Source organism: Peromyscus californicus, unplaced genomic scaffold, assembly GCF_007827085.1.
Source record: "Peromyscus californicus insignis strain IS unplaced genomic scaffold, ASM782708v3 Scaffold_9__1_contigs__length_137607984, whole genome shotgun sequence".
Lineage (NCBI taxonomy): Eukaryota > Metazoa > Chordata > Mammalia > Rodentia > Cricetidae > Peromyscus > Peromyscus californicus.
In genome coordinates this window covers 93120945-93139004 of record NW_026294617.1, presented here as the reverse complement: position 1 = coordinate 93139004, position 18060 = coordinate 93120945, and the positions used below count along the sequence as shown (strand labels likewise).

Here is an 18060-nt window from a genome sequence, read left to right as displayed (position 1 = left end):
TGCCCTGAACATCTGAAACCCCCCTAGTCACTCACTACAGACCAGTGACTTTACCTTTTGAGAATTCCAAAGGTTTACACGCTTATGTTTTAACAACTCGAAAAACAGTTAGCTGTATTTATATTACACATAATGACAGAACATTTGTCTTAAAACAGGTTCTAAGTGAACATCTTTATGATTCACACATAGTATATTTATTTTTATTTATTATTTATGTGTGTATTGGTGTATGCACATGTATGTGTATACATGTACATGCAGGCACCCATGGAGGCAGAAAAGGGTGTTGGATCCCCTGAAACCAGAATTACATGTGGTTGTGAGCTGTTCAAGGTGGGTGCTAGGAACCTAAATTGGATCTTCCTTGTCTTAGTTAGAGTTTCTATTGCTGTGAAGAGACACCATGACCACAATAATTCTTATAAAGGAAAACATTAAATTGGGGTGGCTCGCTTAAAGTTCAGAGGTTCAGTCCATTATCATCATGGTGGGACAAGGTGGCATGCAGGTGCTGAGAAGTAACTGAGAGCCTTACAGCATGAAGGCAACAGGAAGTGGTCTGAGACACTGGGCAGTGTCTTGAGCATACATGAGACTTCAAAGCTGGCCTCCAGAGCGACACACTTTCTCCAACAAAGCCACACCTCCTAATAGTGCCACTCCCTTTGGGAGCCATTTTCTTTCAAACCACCACATTCCATAAGAACAGGAACTGCTCCTAAGGAGTGAATCATCCTCCTTCCCCAACACACTTCTATTTTAAATACATTCTTGAGGTCCATTTATACTGACCAAGATACAGTAAAAATTAGGAGACTAAGAAAAACTCACAGATGTGAATTTCTGCTCAGCCATCTAATTAGTTACAGGACAAACCAATTTTTAAAAAAATTGTTTTATCTCTTAAATGGTGGTTATGAGGGCTAATACAATGAGTACAAGAGTTCTTAGTAAGTTGTAAAGCCCACAACAAATAATAATCATTTCTACATACTTAGGCTTTTAAATTCAGAATAAAGATTCACATTTATCTTTTCATAATCACTCACTTTGGTGCTACAGCTGAAGAGCTGACTTCTCACTGGTTTATCCTTTAGTTGAGAAAGTTTTCTCACTGAAAAGTGACTTAAAAAGAAATGGGACATGGATTTGCACAAGGCAAAGAGGGCATGCAAGGAACTCGGTGCCACTAGTAGGGATGAACTATGAAATGACTGGGCCAGCAGGATGGCTCAAGAGGGGAGCCACTTGCCACCAGGCCTTGATGGCCTGAGTCTTGGGACCCACGTGGTGAAAGGGGAACTGTCTCTTGAAGGTTGTCCTCTGACCTCCATGTGCACATTTTGACAAGTGTGCACACACACTGAAAAATAAATGAAAGTAAAAGACTTGAAACTATAAAATGACCACTCAAAAGTGCCTTAATGCATGTTTTTACTAGAGGTCAGGTAAAGACAGTGCCCATAACAGAATATGACAGGTACATTTAAGAAGTTCGCAGCAAACATTTACTGTCCAGATCCACTTTATTGTATACCACACGCTCTGTCTACCTATTAGAAGTGTAAGATAAACTCTTATCGTTAAACTAAAGAAAACTATTCTATATTTCAGTATTCAGAGGAAAAAGCAGAATAAATGTACTTTTGTACATTTGATTACATATTGATTAGAACTAAAATGGGAGCTCTCTATTTTATTGAATATTCATACATTATCATGTTAACATAAAATCTAACTATAAGTAACATAATATATGTTAAGTAATATATATATAATATAAAGTCTTTTTTTGTTTTGGTTTGATTTTTGTTTGTTTGTTTGTTTGTTTTTTCAAGACAGGGTTTCTCTGTGCAGCCTTGGCTGTCCTGGAACTAGCTCTGTAGACCAGGTTGGCCTTGAACTCACAGACGTCTGCCTAAAGGCATGTGCACCACCATCTGGTTAAAAGTCTTCATTTTTAAAAACTTAAAACTATGACAATTTTACTGTAAAGAACTCAATTATTTTTCATTTGGTATAACTTGAATTCTGTGGGACTTAAAATTAAAACAAATACAAGACGTACCTAAGAAGGCCAAAACCCTGACCCTGCTTCAGTGTGGTGTGAGTGTGTCAGATATGTGGTGATGTATGTTTCCGTAGAGAAACAGCCCAGGAGGCCGCTGAGTACCTGGTTCTTCCCCGCGTGCTCTCTGATTCTGAACAATTTCTAGAAGCTGCTGGGCTGCCTGGTTTACACTCATGTATCGAGGAGGTTCATAGATCTTCCTTCCCCTGTAAGTGTAAAACTAGACATCACTGTTCTTACCCGGAAATCACTGTGGCATTCAACGCTACACTCCCCAGGTAGACTGAGTGCCACAGCCCCCACTCTCAAGTTTTCCCGTGACACCCACTTCTGTCTAAACCAAGGGTGGGCCCAGCGGCTGAGTTTCTTAAGATTTCTCTGTTGTCCTACTTTGGCCATCCTCAATGACACTGAAATGATGGCAAGATTAATATTCTGACAAAGATACGTATCTAGACCAAAGTTATGCTTACTAAAAGTGATGCCTCAGGCAGATGTAATTCGCACTGTGTCAATGCCGTCTACACCCTGGGTGAACCGGTTGTTTTTATTTTCACGGTGCTGGGGATTGAACCTAGGGCCTAGTGCATGCTAGCCATTTTTTTATTAATATGTTCCTGTATCTTTTTTACTTCTTCCTCTGAGAAAACTGTCAAGATCTGAAAATCTTTGACAGCAACATGTTTATTTCTGCATACCAGAAAGCCCGGCGAGTTTACTGAGTATCGTAACAAAAAGGTAAGCTCCTGAAACTCACAGTCTGCATTGATCATTTGCTGATCTACAGTTCTGCAAGTCAATGCTGTCCAGAAGCACAGCACAGTGCAATCTCAAAAACTCCAGACACTACAGTAACAAGTTAAAGAGGCAAAATTAGTTTCAATAGCATGTAAATATATTTAACCCAATATCCCCCCAAAATATTATATATTTGAATACCTAGTTCACAAATAAGTATTAAACATCGCTTTTATACCAAGTCTTCGAAATCTGATAAGCACTTTCAGCACATTAAGTTTTAATCAGAAATATTTAATATGTATATAAAATATACGGTCATAAAAATAGATTTATAAGGATAAGTTGGAGGGGGGACATTACTAAAACATATGTAAACATGTATGAAATTCTCAATGAATAAAATATATTTAAAAAACATATTTACATATTAAAGTTGTCTCAAACAACCTAAAGGTCTTGTAATTATTAGTCTAACGTTAAATGAAGCCTGAGTTCTTCAGCTTCATCAGCCACATTTCCAGTGCTCATCACCATGTGTGGTGGGACTGCTGTACTGCACACTGCCTCATTGAGAGAGGATCCCGGCCTCACACACAGAAGTGACCCACCCTTGCCCGGGTCCTCACACATAGGAGAAGTGACCCACCCCTGCCCGGGTCCTCACACATGGGAGAAGTGGCTCCCCCAACACAGATACATGGGGGAAGTGACCCCAAAATAGCAGCAGCCAGAGGCAGGCGTCAGATGTAAGCCCAAGGTTCTGAACTCCCAACACATTCGTTCATTCATTCATTCATTCATTCATTCATTCCACCCACATTTACAGGCGGCTTTAAATGCCTATCACTGCTCTCAGGGTTGGCTCTATGAACTCTACTGCTACCTTCACCAGACCACCCGGCTCTATCTTTTTACTGTGTAACTGTGCCGAAAGCTCATTTTCATCCATCGTTAGCCTCAGCTCACTGAAGCATTATGGACTTCGTCCTGGAATGGAAAGGACGCACCTCATGAGATTTTCCAGGGACTGCTCCTTCACTTTGATATCTGTAGGGAGAAAGGACAGCTCTTTTAATCCAGTTGTTTTACCCCAATCCTTCAGCTTCCATTAGGGATCACACACAGTTTTGGAAATCTTTCCAGAGCCCCTAAATGCTGATCCGAGTTTGTGGTGTCTCTGCTCACACTTGTGTGTGACTATTTTCCTATGAAGGTTGGAGAGCATGGAGACCCTGTGGCTGCGGAAAGGTCCCCATGGTAGAAAGCAAACTGGAGTTTGGCCTGACACTCCTCTGCAGGGATCTAGTTTCCTGTTGGAAAAGATGATAAGGGAAAGCACTAGATGATGTTGCCATGTGCACTACTTAACTAATCAGAATCTTTTAAATTCTTCTGCCTGGAAATTTGTACAGACTCATCCGAAATGTCTGCTTGTACTCCTACACTTATTTATTTTTCAGGCATCAGACTATAAAAGCCTTGAAGGATAAAACCTAAGTTTAAAAAAAGATTCTTGTTTTGTTGCTTGTCTTTTTGTTTTTCGAGACAGGGTTTCTCTATGTGTAGTCCTGGCTGTCCTGGAACTCGCTCTGTAGACCAGGCTGGCCTTGAACTCACAGAGATCCACCTACCTCTACCTCCTGAGTGCTGGGATTAAAGCTTCTTACCATATTTTGAAAAGAAGTGTTTGCTTTCTTACAGTGGTAAGACATACTATAATAACGAATGAATACTGTAGTAACGGGGCTTCAGAGCTCTCTGCCAGATACTGGGCACCACAGGGCGTGGATACAATCTCTGTGCTCGACAAGTCTGACTGCACCATGGCAAAGACGTGGTCCTTTGCAGTTCACTCCACTGATGCTTAGCTGAGCTGCTGGGGAAACGGTGAAAAGCCAACTGGTTCTGTGTGCTTCCAGGAACTTCACAGAAGGACAACAGCTGCTTCCTGTTTTACAGCCACATGCATGGTTCAGCCAAAGTTTGTTTTTGTAAAAATAATATGGTACAACTGAAGGGTCGCTGACAGACTTCTCCAACTTACTAAAGTGATAGTAAAAGCTTCTCTTATTGACGAATACTAAGCAGTTTACCTAGAAACTGTAACAATGGTAAACCTTATATCTGCTTTTCAATGTCTATGGCACTTAATATTTAAGTATTTCTGAAATTTGAAATATCATCATTTCATAGTTCTACTTGTCTGGCACATACAAAAATGAATGTTATTGAAACTATGTCCTCCAATACAGTTAGTAATGGAAGTCATATTTTACTTTAAATACACAGTTAGTAATGGAAGTCAAATTTACTTTAAGTCTTGAATACTTAAGGTAACACCTGCATTAATTCATTCACCTTGAACTTGTAAAATGCAACATGTCTACTGTAAAACATGTAAAGCAGAGATGTCTACTGAAAATGTGGACATGGGTACACATGAGTACAACCTACTCCAGCCCACCTGAAACTACGTTTAAGCAATAAGTTCCAATTATTTCATACAGACTTTCCTTTCTACTTTAATGCTTTGTACTTAGAATTATCTATGTAACTAATGTTCTTTTACTAACTTCTGACTATATCACATATATTAATCTTGTCTCTAAATAAATTATAAGTTGTTTGCAGTTTCCTACCATGCTTTTTGCTCCCTAATCCCTAATCCCTGGCCCATAGCAGACATTCAACAACTACATACTAATTTAAATGATGAAATCTATGATTTGAGAATTTGGAAGCCTGACACCCTACGCTCCATACATTAATAAATAATAAAATAAGACAAACAATAACTGTCTTAGTCACTGTTCTATTGCTCTGAAGAAACACCATGACCAACCCTTATAAAAGAAAGCACTTAATTGGGGCTTGCTTACAGTTTTGGAGGCTTAGTCCATTATCATCATGGTGGGGAGCATGGCAGACATGCAAGCAGACACAGTGCTGGAGAAGTAGCTGAAAGTTCTACATCCTGATCCACAGGCAGCAGGAAGAAGAGACACTGGGTCTAGCATGGTCTTTTGAAACCTCAAAGCCCACCCTCTGAGACATACTTCCTCCAGTAAGGACACATCCACACCAGCAAGGCCACACCTGGTCCTTCTAATCCTTTCCAAAGTCCCAGTCCCTGGTGACTAAGCATTCAAATACATCATCAGTCTATGGAGGCCATTCTTTTTTTTTTTTTTTTTTTTTTTTTTTTTTGGTTTTTCAAGACAGGGTTTCTCTGTGTAGCTTTGCGCCTTTCCTGGGACTCACTTGGTAGCCCAGGCTGGCCTCGAACTCACAGAGATCCGCCTGGCTCTGCCTCCCGAGTGCTGGGATTAAAGGCGTGCGCCACCACCGCCCGGCTGGAGGCCATTCTTATTCAACCACCACGACCACAAAAACAGCCAAACATATCAACCTTTGACTTGGGGGCTGGTGAAAAGGCTAAGCAAACAAACACACTTATTGCTTACATGGATGACTGTCATTTGATCCATAGGACCTCATGGTGCAAAGAGAGAACTAATTCCCACAAGTTTTCCAAGTGTTCCTCTGACTTCTAAACATGTGCTGTGCCATGCACATGCATACACACACATACACATACAAAATAATTTTTTAAAAACCACCAAAACTAGTTTGAGAAGCACTACTCTCAACAACCCCATGAGGTAAGATGGCTTATTCTTATTTAGCAGTATGAAGACAAAGGCTAAGAGTTATTCTCAGTATTTTCTAGCTCATAAGCATAGACACTAGGATTTTGTCTTCTGGTTCCAACTCTAAGTGTCATTTCAAGGTTAATTTAAGATGTCAGCTATGTTGTGGTCATCAAGGGGAAAGTGACAATTTGATTCTAGTATTCCTTTATATAACATGTAAACCTAGAAGAGGCTCTTAGACACAGGACTTGTTAAATCCCGGTCTCTGCTAATGGCAAAGCCATGTCTATCTGAAACTCAGTACTATTTAGTATCTTGTTGCACAAAGCAGTCCTAGCCCTTTCTATGTTAAACAGGAAGTAAAATTTGGACAGGACAGTACAATGAGGGGAGCTGGAAATAATGGGTCATTTGTATTTTATTCTGTTAACAGTTAAATGAATGGTACTGGGAAACTATTCAATATTCAACATCATCTGCAAAATAGATTTTAGCAAAATGATCTTTGGAGTATCTTTCAGAAGTATCATTTTGTGATTTTTGACAGTGAATATCCTAGAAGATGCAAAATGGTTGGTGACGACAATAAATGCTCACTACATGTCTGCTGAACTGCAATAATGATGGACAAATCTGTAAATACAGACTCTTGGAAAGGATCTATAGGTTCTAGGAGGGAACAGTAAGTCTGAGCATGAACACAGGATTTATGTGGTATTTCAAGCTGAGAGTACGGGAAAGAGCTGTGTGTATACAGTGGCTAGCCTGTGTCCGTGTTTTGTTTTGTTTCTTTTCTCTACCGAGTTATTCACAGAACAGTTGGACTTCTATCACGAAATGAACACAAGAGAAGTCTGACAATTCACTGCACGAGAACAAGGAAGCTTCCTGCTGCTTACCAAGCAAACACAATGTGTGCATGCCATTTTGTCTGTTCTTCTTCACTCTGTCAAAGAAGCTCTCTGGTCTCCAAGTGTCCGTCCAAAACACAATAGAAACTGTTTCTCCAAACTTGTACAACTAGAAAAGAAAACATTACTTAATGATACAACCATCACTATTATTCATAGGTCAAGAGCCCTGAAATAGGGCTGATGACCCAGATGGAAAGAAAGCCCAGTAGTTAAGAGCTAGTACTACAGTTGCAGGCACCCAAGTCTATGCAGCACATAATCACCTCTATCTCTAGCTCCAGGAAGATTTGACCCCTCTGGCCTCCATGGACACCTGACTCACATGAACATACCACCCCCATAGACGTAATTAGAAACTTAAAAAAAAAAAATCAATCTTCAGGAAAAAAAAAAGCACAGAAATAAAAATAGCTTTCAGCACTCACAACATGTGTCAAAAGTTTAATATTCTGCTTCCCTGATAAGACTACCAAGCCTTAGAAAGATCAGTTGACTTACCTAAGGTCACACAGCGAAAAATAAATAAATACACAAACTGAGGTCTGAGGGAATGTTCTTAACTATCATCTTAGCTCAATAAAATCCACAAACTGCATACTCACTCTTACTATTTACTGCTCACAAGCCATACTCTCCCAATTTAACAAGATTATCTCTGTCCTTCATGTTGAAGTCAGATAGTAAGGACCTTCCCCAAATCACCGTCTCACCCAGGGGGTCCCTGTCACTACAAATAAGAAGCTGCATGAGTCCATTGCAGCCCAACTCTAGAGCTTATGCAAAGAATAGTCAAGTTTTGGAGGTAGGCTCTGTAACCTGCTAGCTGTGCAGGAAAAGTACCAATACCATTTATCCTGTCCCCAGCTGTGGGGATCAAGTGACACATAAAAATTATTCACATGCTGAAGTTACATGCAAATTTATAACAGCTTTTGCAGAGGCACTGTATAAAAGAGATTTGTTTCTAAAAACATAGTACAGTAAAGACAATGCTAAAGTTATAGAATGATTTAATTCTCCAATTTAAACAGTTCGATACAACTTGTGAGAAACCAGGAATGTAGAGACACTGAAAACCACATCTAGTAACTTGTCACAGGTTAGAAAGTCATTTTACTTTCCTAAGCCTGTGCTCTTGTGTGAAAAAGGAAGAGACAAGTCTCAACTGGGCACCGGAGATGCTGTTTCCTGCAGTGAAACTTCCTTCTCACTTCAGTTTCAGAAGCTGTGGCAAGAGGTGCCAGGAAGCAGACAGGAAGGAAGCAAGAAAAGGTGGGGCACTCAGGGCATCCATCCCTACTTCTCTAGAGCAGCTAATACTTCTCAGGCTTTGTATACCGAGGTCTTAAAACCTTTAACAGTCATCACAGCATCTCTGAGTCCTAAAAGGATGGTTCATCATGTCCCTAATATGCTACAGACTCCAATTTACCTCAAGGAGCTTTATTCTCAAAGCCCATTTGAAAGTTATCCGAACAAAACATCTTCAGAGAGAAGTCATGCTACTCTGTAGCAGGCGTGTTCACCAAGACAGTGTACAAAGACTGTGTTGCTCCAAATATTCCCTCATGGATCTTCCTGGCCTGGGGAAGAAGACTTCTCTGTGACAAATACATTTTGAGTTCTAAGATAGGTTTCTTAGACTACATTCCCCAGGATCCACTTCCTGGGAAAGGCCCTAACTCTGCAGAGGAGTTGTTCCGGTTGCTGTCCTATGACAAGCAAATTTATCCAACGAATAATGAATACATTTGTGCCTACTATGTGCCAGGCACTATTCTGGGCACAGGTTTAAAGTGATAAGCCAACGGACCTCTGGCCCTCATGAAACAGCTAACAAAGGCTCTGGACCCAGGGCAGTGGTTCTGGTTAGCTGCCTGGTCATTGACAAGGTAGCTAACCTCTGACCTGGACAAGAACACCCTGCATGGGGAGTGTACTGAGCACAGTTTTAAGGACTGAATAACCAAGGGCACACTGAGTGCCTAGTTGTGCCTCATACACTGTCAGGGCTCAGTATATGATGCAATGATGTACATGATGATTATATGAAAATGTCCTGAACTGCTGTGTCCTGACAGGATCCAACTGCTCTCTTTATTGGCTAAGTTCAAGAAGTACCAACTATACAAAACTACTCTTAGTAAGCTACATTTACAATGGACAAGTTAAACTATACATTTTAAATGGGGTCTGTCACCTCCCATCGAACTTGAAACATGTTGTTTCATGAAAACCTTCATGGAAAAGTGTATTTCCATTTATGTACTAATATTTAAGAGGCTCTGATATTTTAAGAAATAGGGAAACAAAATCATGGAAGCAAGGAAGTTCTTCATTCAAACACAGTGATCAAGCCTTGAAAAGAGAATTGAGATGCTAGTCACATTTAACCTAACAGAAGTGTTCTCTGTGAAAGACTGTGCACTGCTCAACTGGGAGACTGAAGGAACCCTCACACAGGCACTGCCTCCTCGGACCCTGATTTATAACTGCAGCCACTCCGCAGCAAGGGTGCAAACTTCTTCAGTGAATGCTGGAACATTCTGCAAACAGTTTCACCACTGAGATGTCAGTGCCTCAGGGAACGGAAGGACCGGCACTGTGCATTTCACAACCAAAGGACTTACTATTCATTACCAGTAAACTGTAAAAAGAAACTGGAGCAAATCTCAGGGACAAGAGCTGAGGTGCAGAAGCCTCAACACTGGGCTGTCCTACAACTCTGGCCTGTGTGCTACGACCTGACTTCCTGACAATATTGTTCATCCAAATCTGACAATGTTACTGTTTCAAACCTAAGTTTGAAAACTACAAAATCATCTGTTTTCTCAGAAATACTAGAGGAAACAGATCTGTTCTTTGTTTATCTGGGATAATTTAGAGAGAAAGCATCCCATTTAACTTGGTACTGGATTGTGTTTTGTTAAAGAAAAAAGAAGGAAAACAAAACCTCCAACTGAAAAGCATCCATCCAGTCACTGTGTGAGGTACTAACTACTGAGGCAGAGGGCGAAGACGCACAGGAAAGAGACATAGCAGGTATTAAACAGTCCTGTTCAATATGACATATGGACCGCACCTAGTCGGAGAGTTCAGCCCTTTCCACACTCAGAGAAAAGCACCTGCAAGTGTCTTCTGAGAGACAGACCACGAGCTGGAACTCACAGACAGAAAGGATGAAGGTGCAGGAGTAGGCACGGGAAGAACAAGAGGATGAGCTACATAACAGGATGGCATAAGACAGTTACTAGGAAGAGCAAGTGTATGTCTAAACTGTACCTCACATTTCCGACATCTTACCAAACACCTATTCCTATCAACTCCAGCTGCAGAACTCGGAGAAATATGAGTTTCTATCAATTATTCCCTACTGCTTTGAGCCCTTGACAGCACCTGTCTGAGTGACTCCTAGTCTCCTAACTCACCTCACTGCCACCACCATTTCGCTCCTGTCCACACAGCATTTTTACACGGATCCATTTATTCGTGTTTATATATACACATACAGACACGCACATGGTATGGCAGGCAAAAGACAACCTGTGGAAGCCGGTTCTCTCTCTACTATGTAGATTCTGGGCATTGAACTTGGGTCATCAGGCTTGGTAGTGAGCACTTTTTACCCTTGGAGCCATCTTGTTGGCCCAGTACAGTACTCTGTAAAACTGGACTCTATAACTAGGATTTAACACTTGTTATCTTGTATTAAAAATGTTTTCTGTGGTTTATTGTTTTTTTAAAAAAATCCGATAAATCAAGAAGTCTGTTATATATGTGTGAGTATATGAACTATAAATTTTCACTTGCTAAGAAACCTATTAGGGTCCATATGAAGATTAAATCTGTGAACATTGGGAGAAAACAAAGACAGCAGAAGTGTCGACATACTCACCACAAACCCTCATAGTCACTCCGAGTCAAGAGTGACTAGTTTTCCTATCTGTATGGAGTACTGATCCTGGAGATGTTTTGTGTTGTTGCTTTTACCCTGAATGATATTAATAATACACTGATTTTTGATGATACTAAGATTATGAACATGGCTACACATGAGGCACGTATGTTGAGTACATGTCACAAAAGAACTACAAAATCTATGTTCTCAGCTGGGCCGTGGTGGCGCACACCTTTAATCCCAGTACTCAGGAGGCAGGGGAAAGCAGATCTCTGAGTTCGATGCCAGTCTGGTCTACAGAGCAAGTTCCAGGACAGTCCAGGCTGTTACACAAGAAACCCTGTCTCAAAAAACAAAAAACAAAACAAAACAAAAAAATCTACGTTCTCATATATAATTGGGAATCCATTTATGAACTAAATAAAAATGAATTATATTTTAGAGTATGTTACTCCAAAGACAGTATCTGATTTAGAAGGCAGAAGATAAACAATTTACCTCAGGAAATACCTGTTGTGAATTGATTATTTTTATGATGCTGTGATAAAAACAATAGAAGATGAATAAACTAATGTGACTGCAAACATTCTGAATAGGAGAGGTATTTACCGAGTTGTCTGAGTAGAAAAATGGTACAGTGAGACCCACAATTTAGAAAGAAACTACTATCGCTTCTCGGCCTTTTGGCTAAGATCAAGTGTAGAAAGAAACTACTGAATGAGAAGGATGATGAATCAGTGCTCTACAACAATGGGGACAGTAGATGTGGTGGTACACAGGTAATGCCAGCACTTGGGAGACTCAAGCAGAGATGGCGAGTTCAAAGCCAGCCTGGGCTATGTAACCAGGCCATGTCTCAGAAAATCAAAACAAGGGTAGCGAGATGGCTCAGAGGGTAAAGACACCTGCCTCCATGCTCAATGACTTGACCTTGTCCCCTGAGGCGCACGTGGTGGAAGGAAAGAAGCTCCGGTACAAGCTGTCTCATGACCTATATGCATTTACTGTGGCACACACACCCCCAACACACAAATAAAAAAAAAAAAGACACTGAAAGAAAATCAAAATAAACAAATAAAAACTAGAGACAAAATCAAAATAAATACGAATTAAAGACAGAGTTGATGGGAAGGAAAGGGAAATGTTTAACAAGCATGCTAATGAGTTGGCAGATCTTAGGTTCTGTGGTGAGAGCCATGCAGAGTTCTGCTGTCCTCGTTACCCATGTCCCTTTGCTGTGCTGTACTTTCATCAATTACTACATTAGGTCCTAGACCACAATGAAACCACTTAATGCTCTGAAGCCTAACAATAAGAATACTAACTACACCATCAACAGTGCTGACTATTATTAGAGGGTTGTGAAATGAAAAAAGGAAACCAGTTGTTACTTTTTGAAAGTAATACACATTTTTCTAGAGTAGACATGTACTATATAAACAAAAGAATACATGGCAATACTCTGGGTCATTTAAGCAACAGCCAGAGAAAGTGGAAGTATTTCATCAGGATGAGAAAAATTACATAATTATCCGCAAGCTCCTTGAAGACAAGTCATGACAGCATCCAAAGGCACTTCCCAAGCAAGCATTCAGTAGATACACAGTATTTACGGAATGAATGCAGCATGTTTGTCTTAAATACGTCCAACTTGCAAGCCTCTGATATACTTTTTGTTTCAACTGGAAACTTTCACTAAGGATGAGACTTATGGTACTTCTGTACCACATGACCCCCCCCCCCCCCCCCCAGATCAGAATGTTCATCGGTGGGTTATGGATATGTGTTTGTATACACAGGTAGACGTGTTAGGAAGTTCTGCAGCTATTTGCTATCAATAACACCAAGATCACCAAGAATCTGCTGTCTACCAATAAACGACCAAGTCAAGGATACTACTCAGTGCTTAATTCCGAACCATCCTTTCAAGCTCTTTAGAAAGCTACAGAACCAGACCAGCTTCAGAGGGGACAACCGAGTAAAAACACTGTGCCTTCTGGGTTAGGAATGTTGGCTGCTACACTTTGAGGCTGAGATGACAGAAGGCGCATTTTGCTCAGGTCTTTCTTCCACAGCACTCAAAGCAGCACTTCCTCCTTTCAATAACACAATGTTTCTGAAGTCGTGACAAAGCATTTGAGAGGACAGGACACCTTCCAAAAGTGAAGCCTACTTCCATTTAAAATTAAGTAAGAGAACATGAGGAGGAGCCTGCTAACATTCTCCATCTGGCAGGTGAATTTCTGGTAACTAACATCTGCTCTTTCAGTCCCAACAAGCTAAAGGGAGATAATGAAGTATTTTCATTTTCTAAGATTTTTACTTGCTTGTGTTGATGGTTGTGAAAGCATGACCTCGTACCCGTAGCTGCAGCAGCTTGTTAAATGCAAATTCTCTTGGAGCTCGAAAGATGGCTCCATAGTTCAGAGTGTGTACTGTTCTTCTAGAGGACTTGAGTTCAGTTCCCAGCATCCAGGTTGGGCAGTTCACAAAGTGCCCTGTAACTACTGTTCCAGGGGACCCAGTACCCTCTTCTGGCTTATGTGGCACCCACATGAACACACACACACATACATACACACACACATACACCACACACACACCACACACTAAAAATGAGGGGGGTATATGGGAGAGGTTGAAGAGAGAAAAGTGGGGGGAGATGATATAATTATATTTTAACTTAAAATAAATATGGTAAATAAATTTACATTTATTTACATTATTATGTAAATGTAAATTCTTACACCCCACCACCACCAGATCTACTACTCTCAGAAAGTATGCTTGCTGGTAAGGCTTAGCAGTCACAGCCCTCTAGGTAGGTCTACTATTCTCAGAAAGTCTGCTTGCTGGTAAGGCTTAGCAGTCACAGCCCTCTAGGTAGGTCTACTATTCTCAGAAAGTCTGCTTGCTGGTAAGGCTTAGCAGTCACAGCCCTCTAGGCAGGTCTGATGAACGCTGTCTCTGATAGTCATTTGCTCAGTATCTTCCACAAATGTAGTCCAAATATTAAAGAAAAAAGTTCAAAAAGGAAAGGAATTCAACTGAAGATCTTGCATTATACATGGTATGTATGCATTTATTTAAAAGTATGCCATGTATACATAGTTGACCCTCCATATCTATGCTTCTAAGTCAATGAATTTCACTAACCATGGAGCAAAAATATTTGGGGGTTTGGGAGACTGTTTCTGTAATTAATATGTACTACTTTTTCGTGTCCACTATAACAATACAACACAGCTATTTCCACAGCACCTGCCCCGCACTCGATATTCTAAGTACTCTTGAGATGAATTAAAGTAGATGAGGGTCTATGTGCAGGCCGTATACAAGTACTACACCATTTTATAGAGGGAATCTGAGCATCAGCAGATCTAGCATCTTTAGGAGTCTTAGAATTAGTGCTCATGAGAAAGATAACTGTCATTTCTTAAATGTGTTTTTTTTTTTTTCTTTCTTTCTTAAATGTGTTTTAAGTCAGAGAACCGTAAAAAAAAAAAATCAATCCCTCTTCTCCATGGAATGCGAATATTTTGGGTGGCACAGAGGTCTATCTTCACAGAAGCCATTGTGGATGAGAAGGAAGAGCAAGGCACATCCTGTTGTGTACAGACACTGTCATTTCACACACAGATTAGATAATGAAATGAAGGTGGGAAATGGAAACAGATGCCCGGAAGAGTCCATATACAATCACGAAAGCTAAATAGTTTTTAAAACAATATAAACATAAATACAATCTCAGGAGCACATATGGAAACTGTCAATTCTCACAGCAAATTCCTTCTCAAACAGACCTCTTCTGTTTTAGATAGAACACAATTAATTACCTCTTGAAACAATTCAGAAGATCAGAATGACAGGCCAGCAAATTGAGTTCTTGGTCTACACAACAGATACCTTTGCAAGGTATTTGTTTTTAATGCTTAAGAAAATAAAACAAAAACAATACTTCTGGGAAAACATGATAAAGAAAGGGCTACTTTTTTCACAAGACCTAAAATTAAAACCAACATAAAAAAATATGTTCCATTAGTTTAATGTTTATACATCTTTCTTATCACATGACATTTTATTTTCTTCTTTTGTCTTTTTTTTAGTAACCATTAAATCTTTCAAAGTATCACTGCCCAAATTAAAGTTTCTTGTTTTTGTTTTGTTTTTTTATTCCATCTCTGTTACAGGAACATTTTTAGGAGTCATTTTCTCTATCTGACATGTTCTTTGAAGCATTAACAGTTTAGAGCCCTGTGAAGAGCTTTCACCCTGCTCCAATACAGAAATGCTTTCAACTATAAAGACTAATCGGCAAGAGTTCTTTTAAAGTATACATCATAGACAAAAGGGATACAAACTCCTAAGCCAATACAAATGTAATAACTCAGAGCAAGGGGCAAGCACTGCAAAGTGATGTGTACAATTTTGTCTATTCTTCATAAACAATTAAAATTCATACTGGATGGCCAGCATTAGTCAATGAAACAAAGCTATTCTTCCTAAGCAACAAAGAGCTGGTTTTAACACATCTTATTTTTTAGATGTTTATTTATTTGAGAGGAGGCATGCTACAGCATGCACGTGGAAATCAGAAGACAACTTGCAGAAGTCAGCTTTCCTTCCACCATGTGGGTCCCAGAGTTCAAACTCAGGCTGTGAAGCTTGGAGGTAAGCCCTTTTACTTACTGAACAAGCTCATGGCACCAAATGTATCTTTTAAAACATACCTATCATGGTAGCAAATGTATCTTTTAAAAATTATCTATCTATAAGTGATGGATTTCAGCAAGATAGATCAGGGAAGGTCTTATTTCATGCATTCTAAGGTGCATGCATATTTTCTATTAAAATATAGAGACTTAGGGTATCACAAGCAGTATCTTAAAAAGCACTGCTGTGCCGGGCAGTGGTGGTGGTGCACGCCTCTAATCCCAGGACTGGGGAGGCAGAGGCAGGAGGATCACTGTGAGTTCGGGGCCAGCCTGGTCTACAGAGTGAGTTTCAGGACAACCAAGGCTACACAAAGAAACCCTGTCTTGAAAAAAAAAAAGCACCTCTGCCATGCAGGGATCACAGCTGCCATGAAGTAGGAAGTGTCAATATCAGAACATATATCACACTTGGACAGTGGATACCAACAGCTTAAGAGAAAATCTTAGAAACAGCAATAGAGCACTCTTTCAAGCTCTCTGAGCGACAACTGTTGGAGTTAAAAATAACTAACTTTACACACCAGCACTTGGAATATGGCCTCAACGCCTTCGTCACTGGCTTACAGCTCTGTATTCATCTAAGAAACACAGCATCATATGCTCTCAGTAAAAGAGAAAGGGATACTGTGTGGGAAACTCAGGCTCGACTGCACTGATTATATAAAGACTGTTTAGGAATAGTTAATGTAATTTGCTTCTTTCCTTTTTTAAGTATATATGAGATTGATATAAAGTTAAAATCATCTGTAACTAAATTTACATGGCCTGTTGAAAGAAGGGTTACAAGAAAGGAAAAATAATAATTAATTTATAGGAAAACATTACAAAAAACTTAGCATATGTTTCAAGACTACATTCTTAAAAATTAAGTTTTATCACACCTATATGAAGTAACAATAAAATCAACTTGTAGCTTACAGGAAAAATAGAACATTTTTCTACATCCCATCGAACACTTCCTTTGTAGCATTACCTGTAAACCACAGCAGCCTACAGCATTCATTATAGAGGCATTGTGAATAACTTGATAAGGGATTCCCAACTTTGTTGCTCTCAGAACAAGATCACTGTGTGTTGTAGCCCTGTAGTGAGAAAACAGGTTCAGTTAAGTGAACGACACTAATCTTCTATCCGAGCTCACAAATTCAAGTCAAAGAGTCAACTGTTCTTCCTCAAATTCTACGAGGCACCTGCAGAGGTCTTTTATTTGGGCTTTTTAGGGATGCAGTATACATCTCCCTGCATCCCTCACATGATGTCATTCCAACTACAACACTAACACTGATTGAAGAAAGGAACTTGCTGTGTCCTGATGTCTGCTAAAGACATTTGGAGACTACAAACTCAGCAATTTGATTCTTGTCTCAGGGCTTCTTTAGATGAGTTTTAAGAAAATCTAGCTAGCCATTATTAATAAATACAATTGGCATTTCAATATGTACATCTACATATGAACAATGATCAAAATGACTTATCACCTCAGACATTTATCATTTCCTTGTGTTCCCATATTCAAGAGTCTTCTCTACTACCTATTTATTTCAAAATACTCAACTGTCCCCAATCATGGTTTTTACTAAATCATTAGAATGAATCCTATCTCAGCCTCTCCTGTACCCAGTAACCATCTTCACTCTAACCCCTTCCCCGGCACGCTTTCCAGGCTCTGGAAACAATTATCCTAACATCCCTTTTTAGACATCAATATTTAGTTTCCACATGTTAAGTGGGACACTTTAAATGATGAAGTTTCTCCTTTATAGTTCTGGGGTACAAGTAAACCAAATTCCTTACTTCTGCCCTATTTGGATTTGTCTTTGTATCTTAAAATTAAAGGTGAAACACAGGACATAGCCTGCTGTCCTTCAATCTATTAAATTCTGCCTGACAGAATTCCACTTGGAGTTTACATCTGTGTGTAGTCTTTCTATTTATAGCTCTTTTCTGTCTGGCTACTTACTGTATATACTTAGTGTGGTGTGTGTGTGTGTGTGTGTGTGTGTGTGTGTGTGTGTGTGTGTGTGTGTGTGTATGTGTGTGTATGTGTGTGTGTGTGTGTGTGTCC

At 39.8% G+C, this 18060-nt stretch overlaps 1 protein-coding gene across 3 annotated transcripts in view; it reads right to left on the bottom strand.

The window, feature by feature from the left end:
* Window positions 1-18060, bottom strand: part of Dph5 (diphthamide biosynthesis 5) — a 30347-nt gene that overhangs the window by 749 nt on the left and 11538 nt on the right. For 2 of the 3 annotated variants that reach the window (XM_052731125.1, XM_052731124.1), the window contains exons 4-7: window positions 16969-17077; window positions 7368-7488; window positions 3823-3862; window positions 2177-2280 (exon numbers count right to left, since the gene is read on the bottom strand). In XM_052731125.1, coding sequence (XP_052587085.1) covers window positions 2177-2280; window positions 3823-3862; window positions 7368-7488; window positions 16969-17077 — 374 coding nt within the window. Of the gene's footprint in view, window positions 1-1134; window positions 1367-2176; window positions 2281-3822; window positions 3863-7367; window positions 7489-16968; window positions 17078-18060 lie in introns of those variants that run through there. The other variant, XM_052731126.1, reaches the window with a different exon arrangement.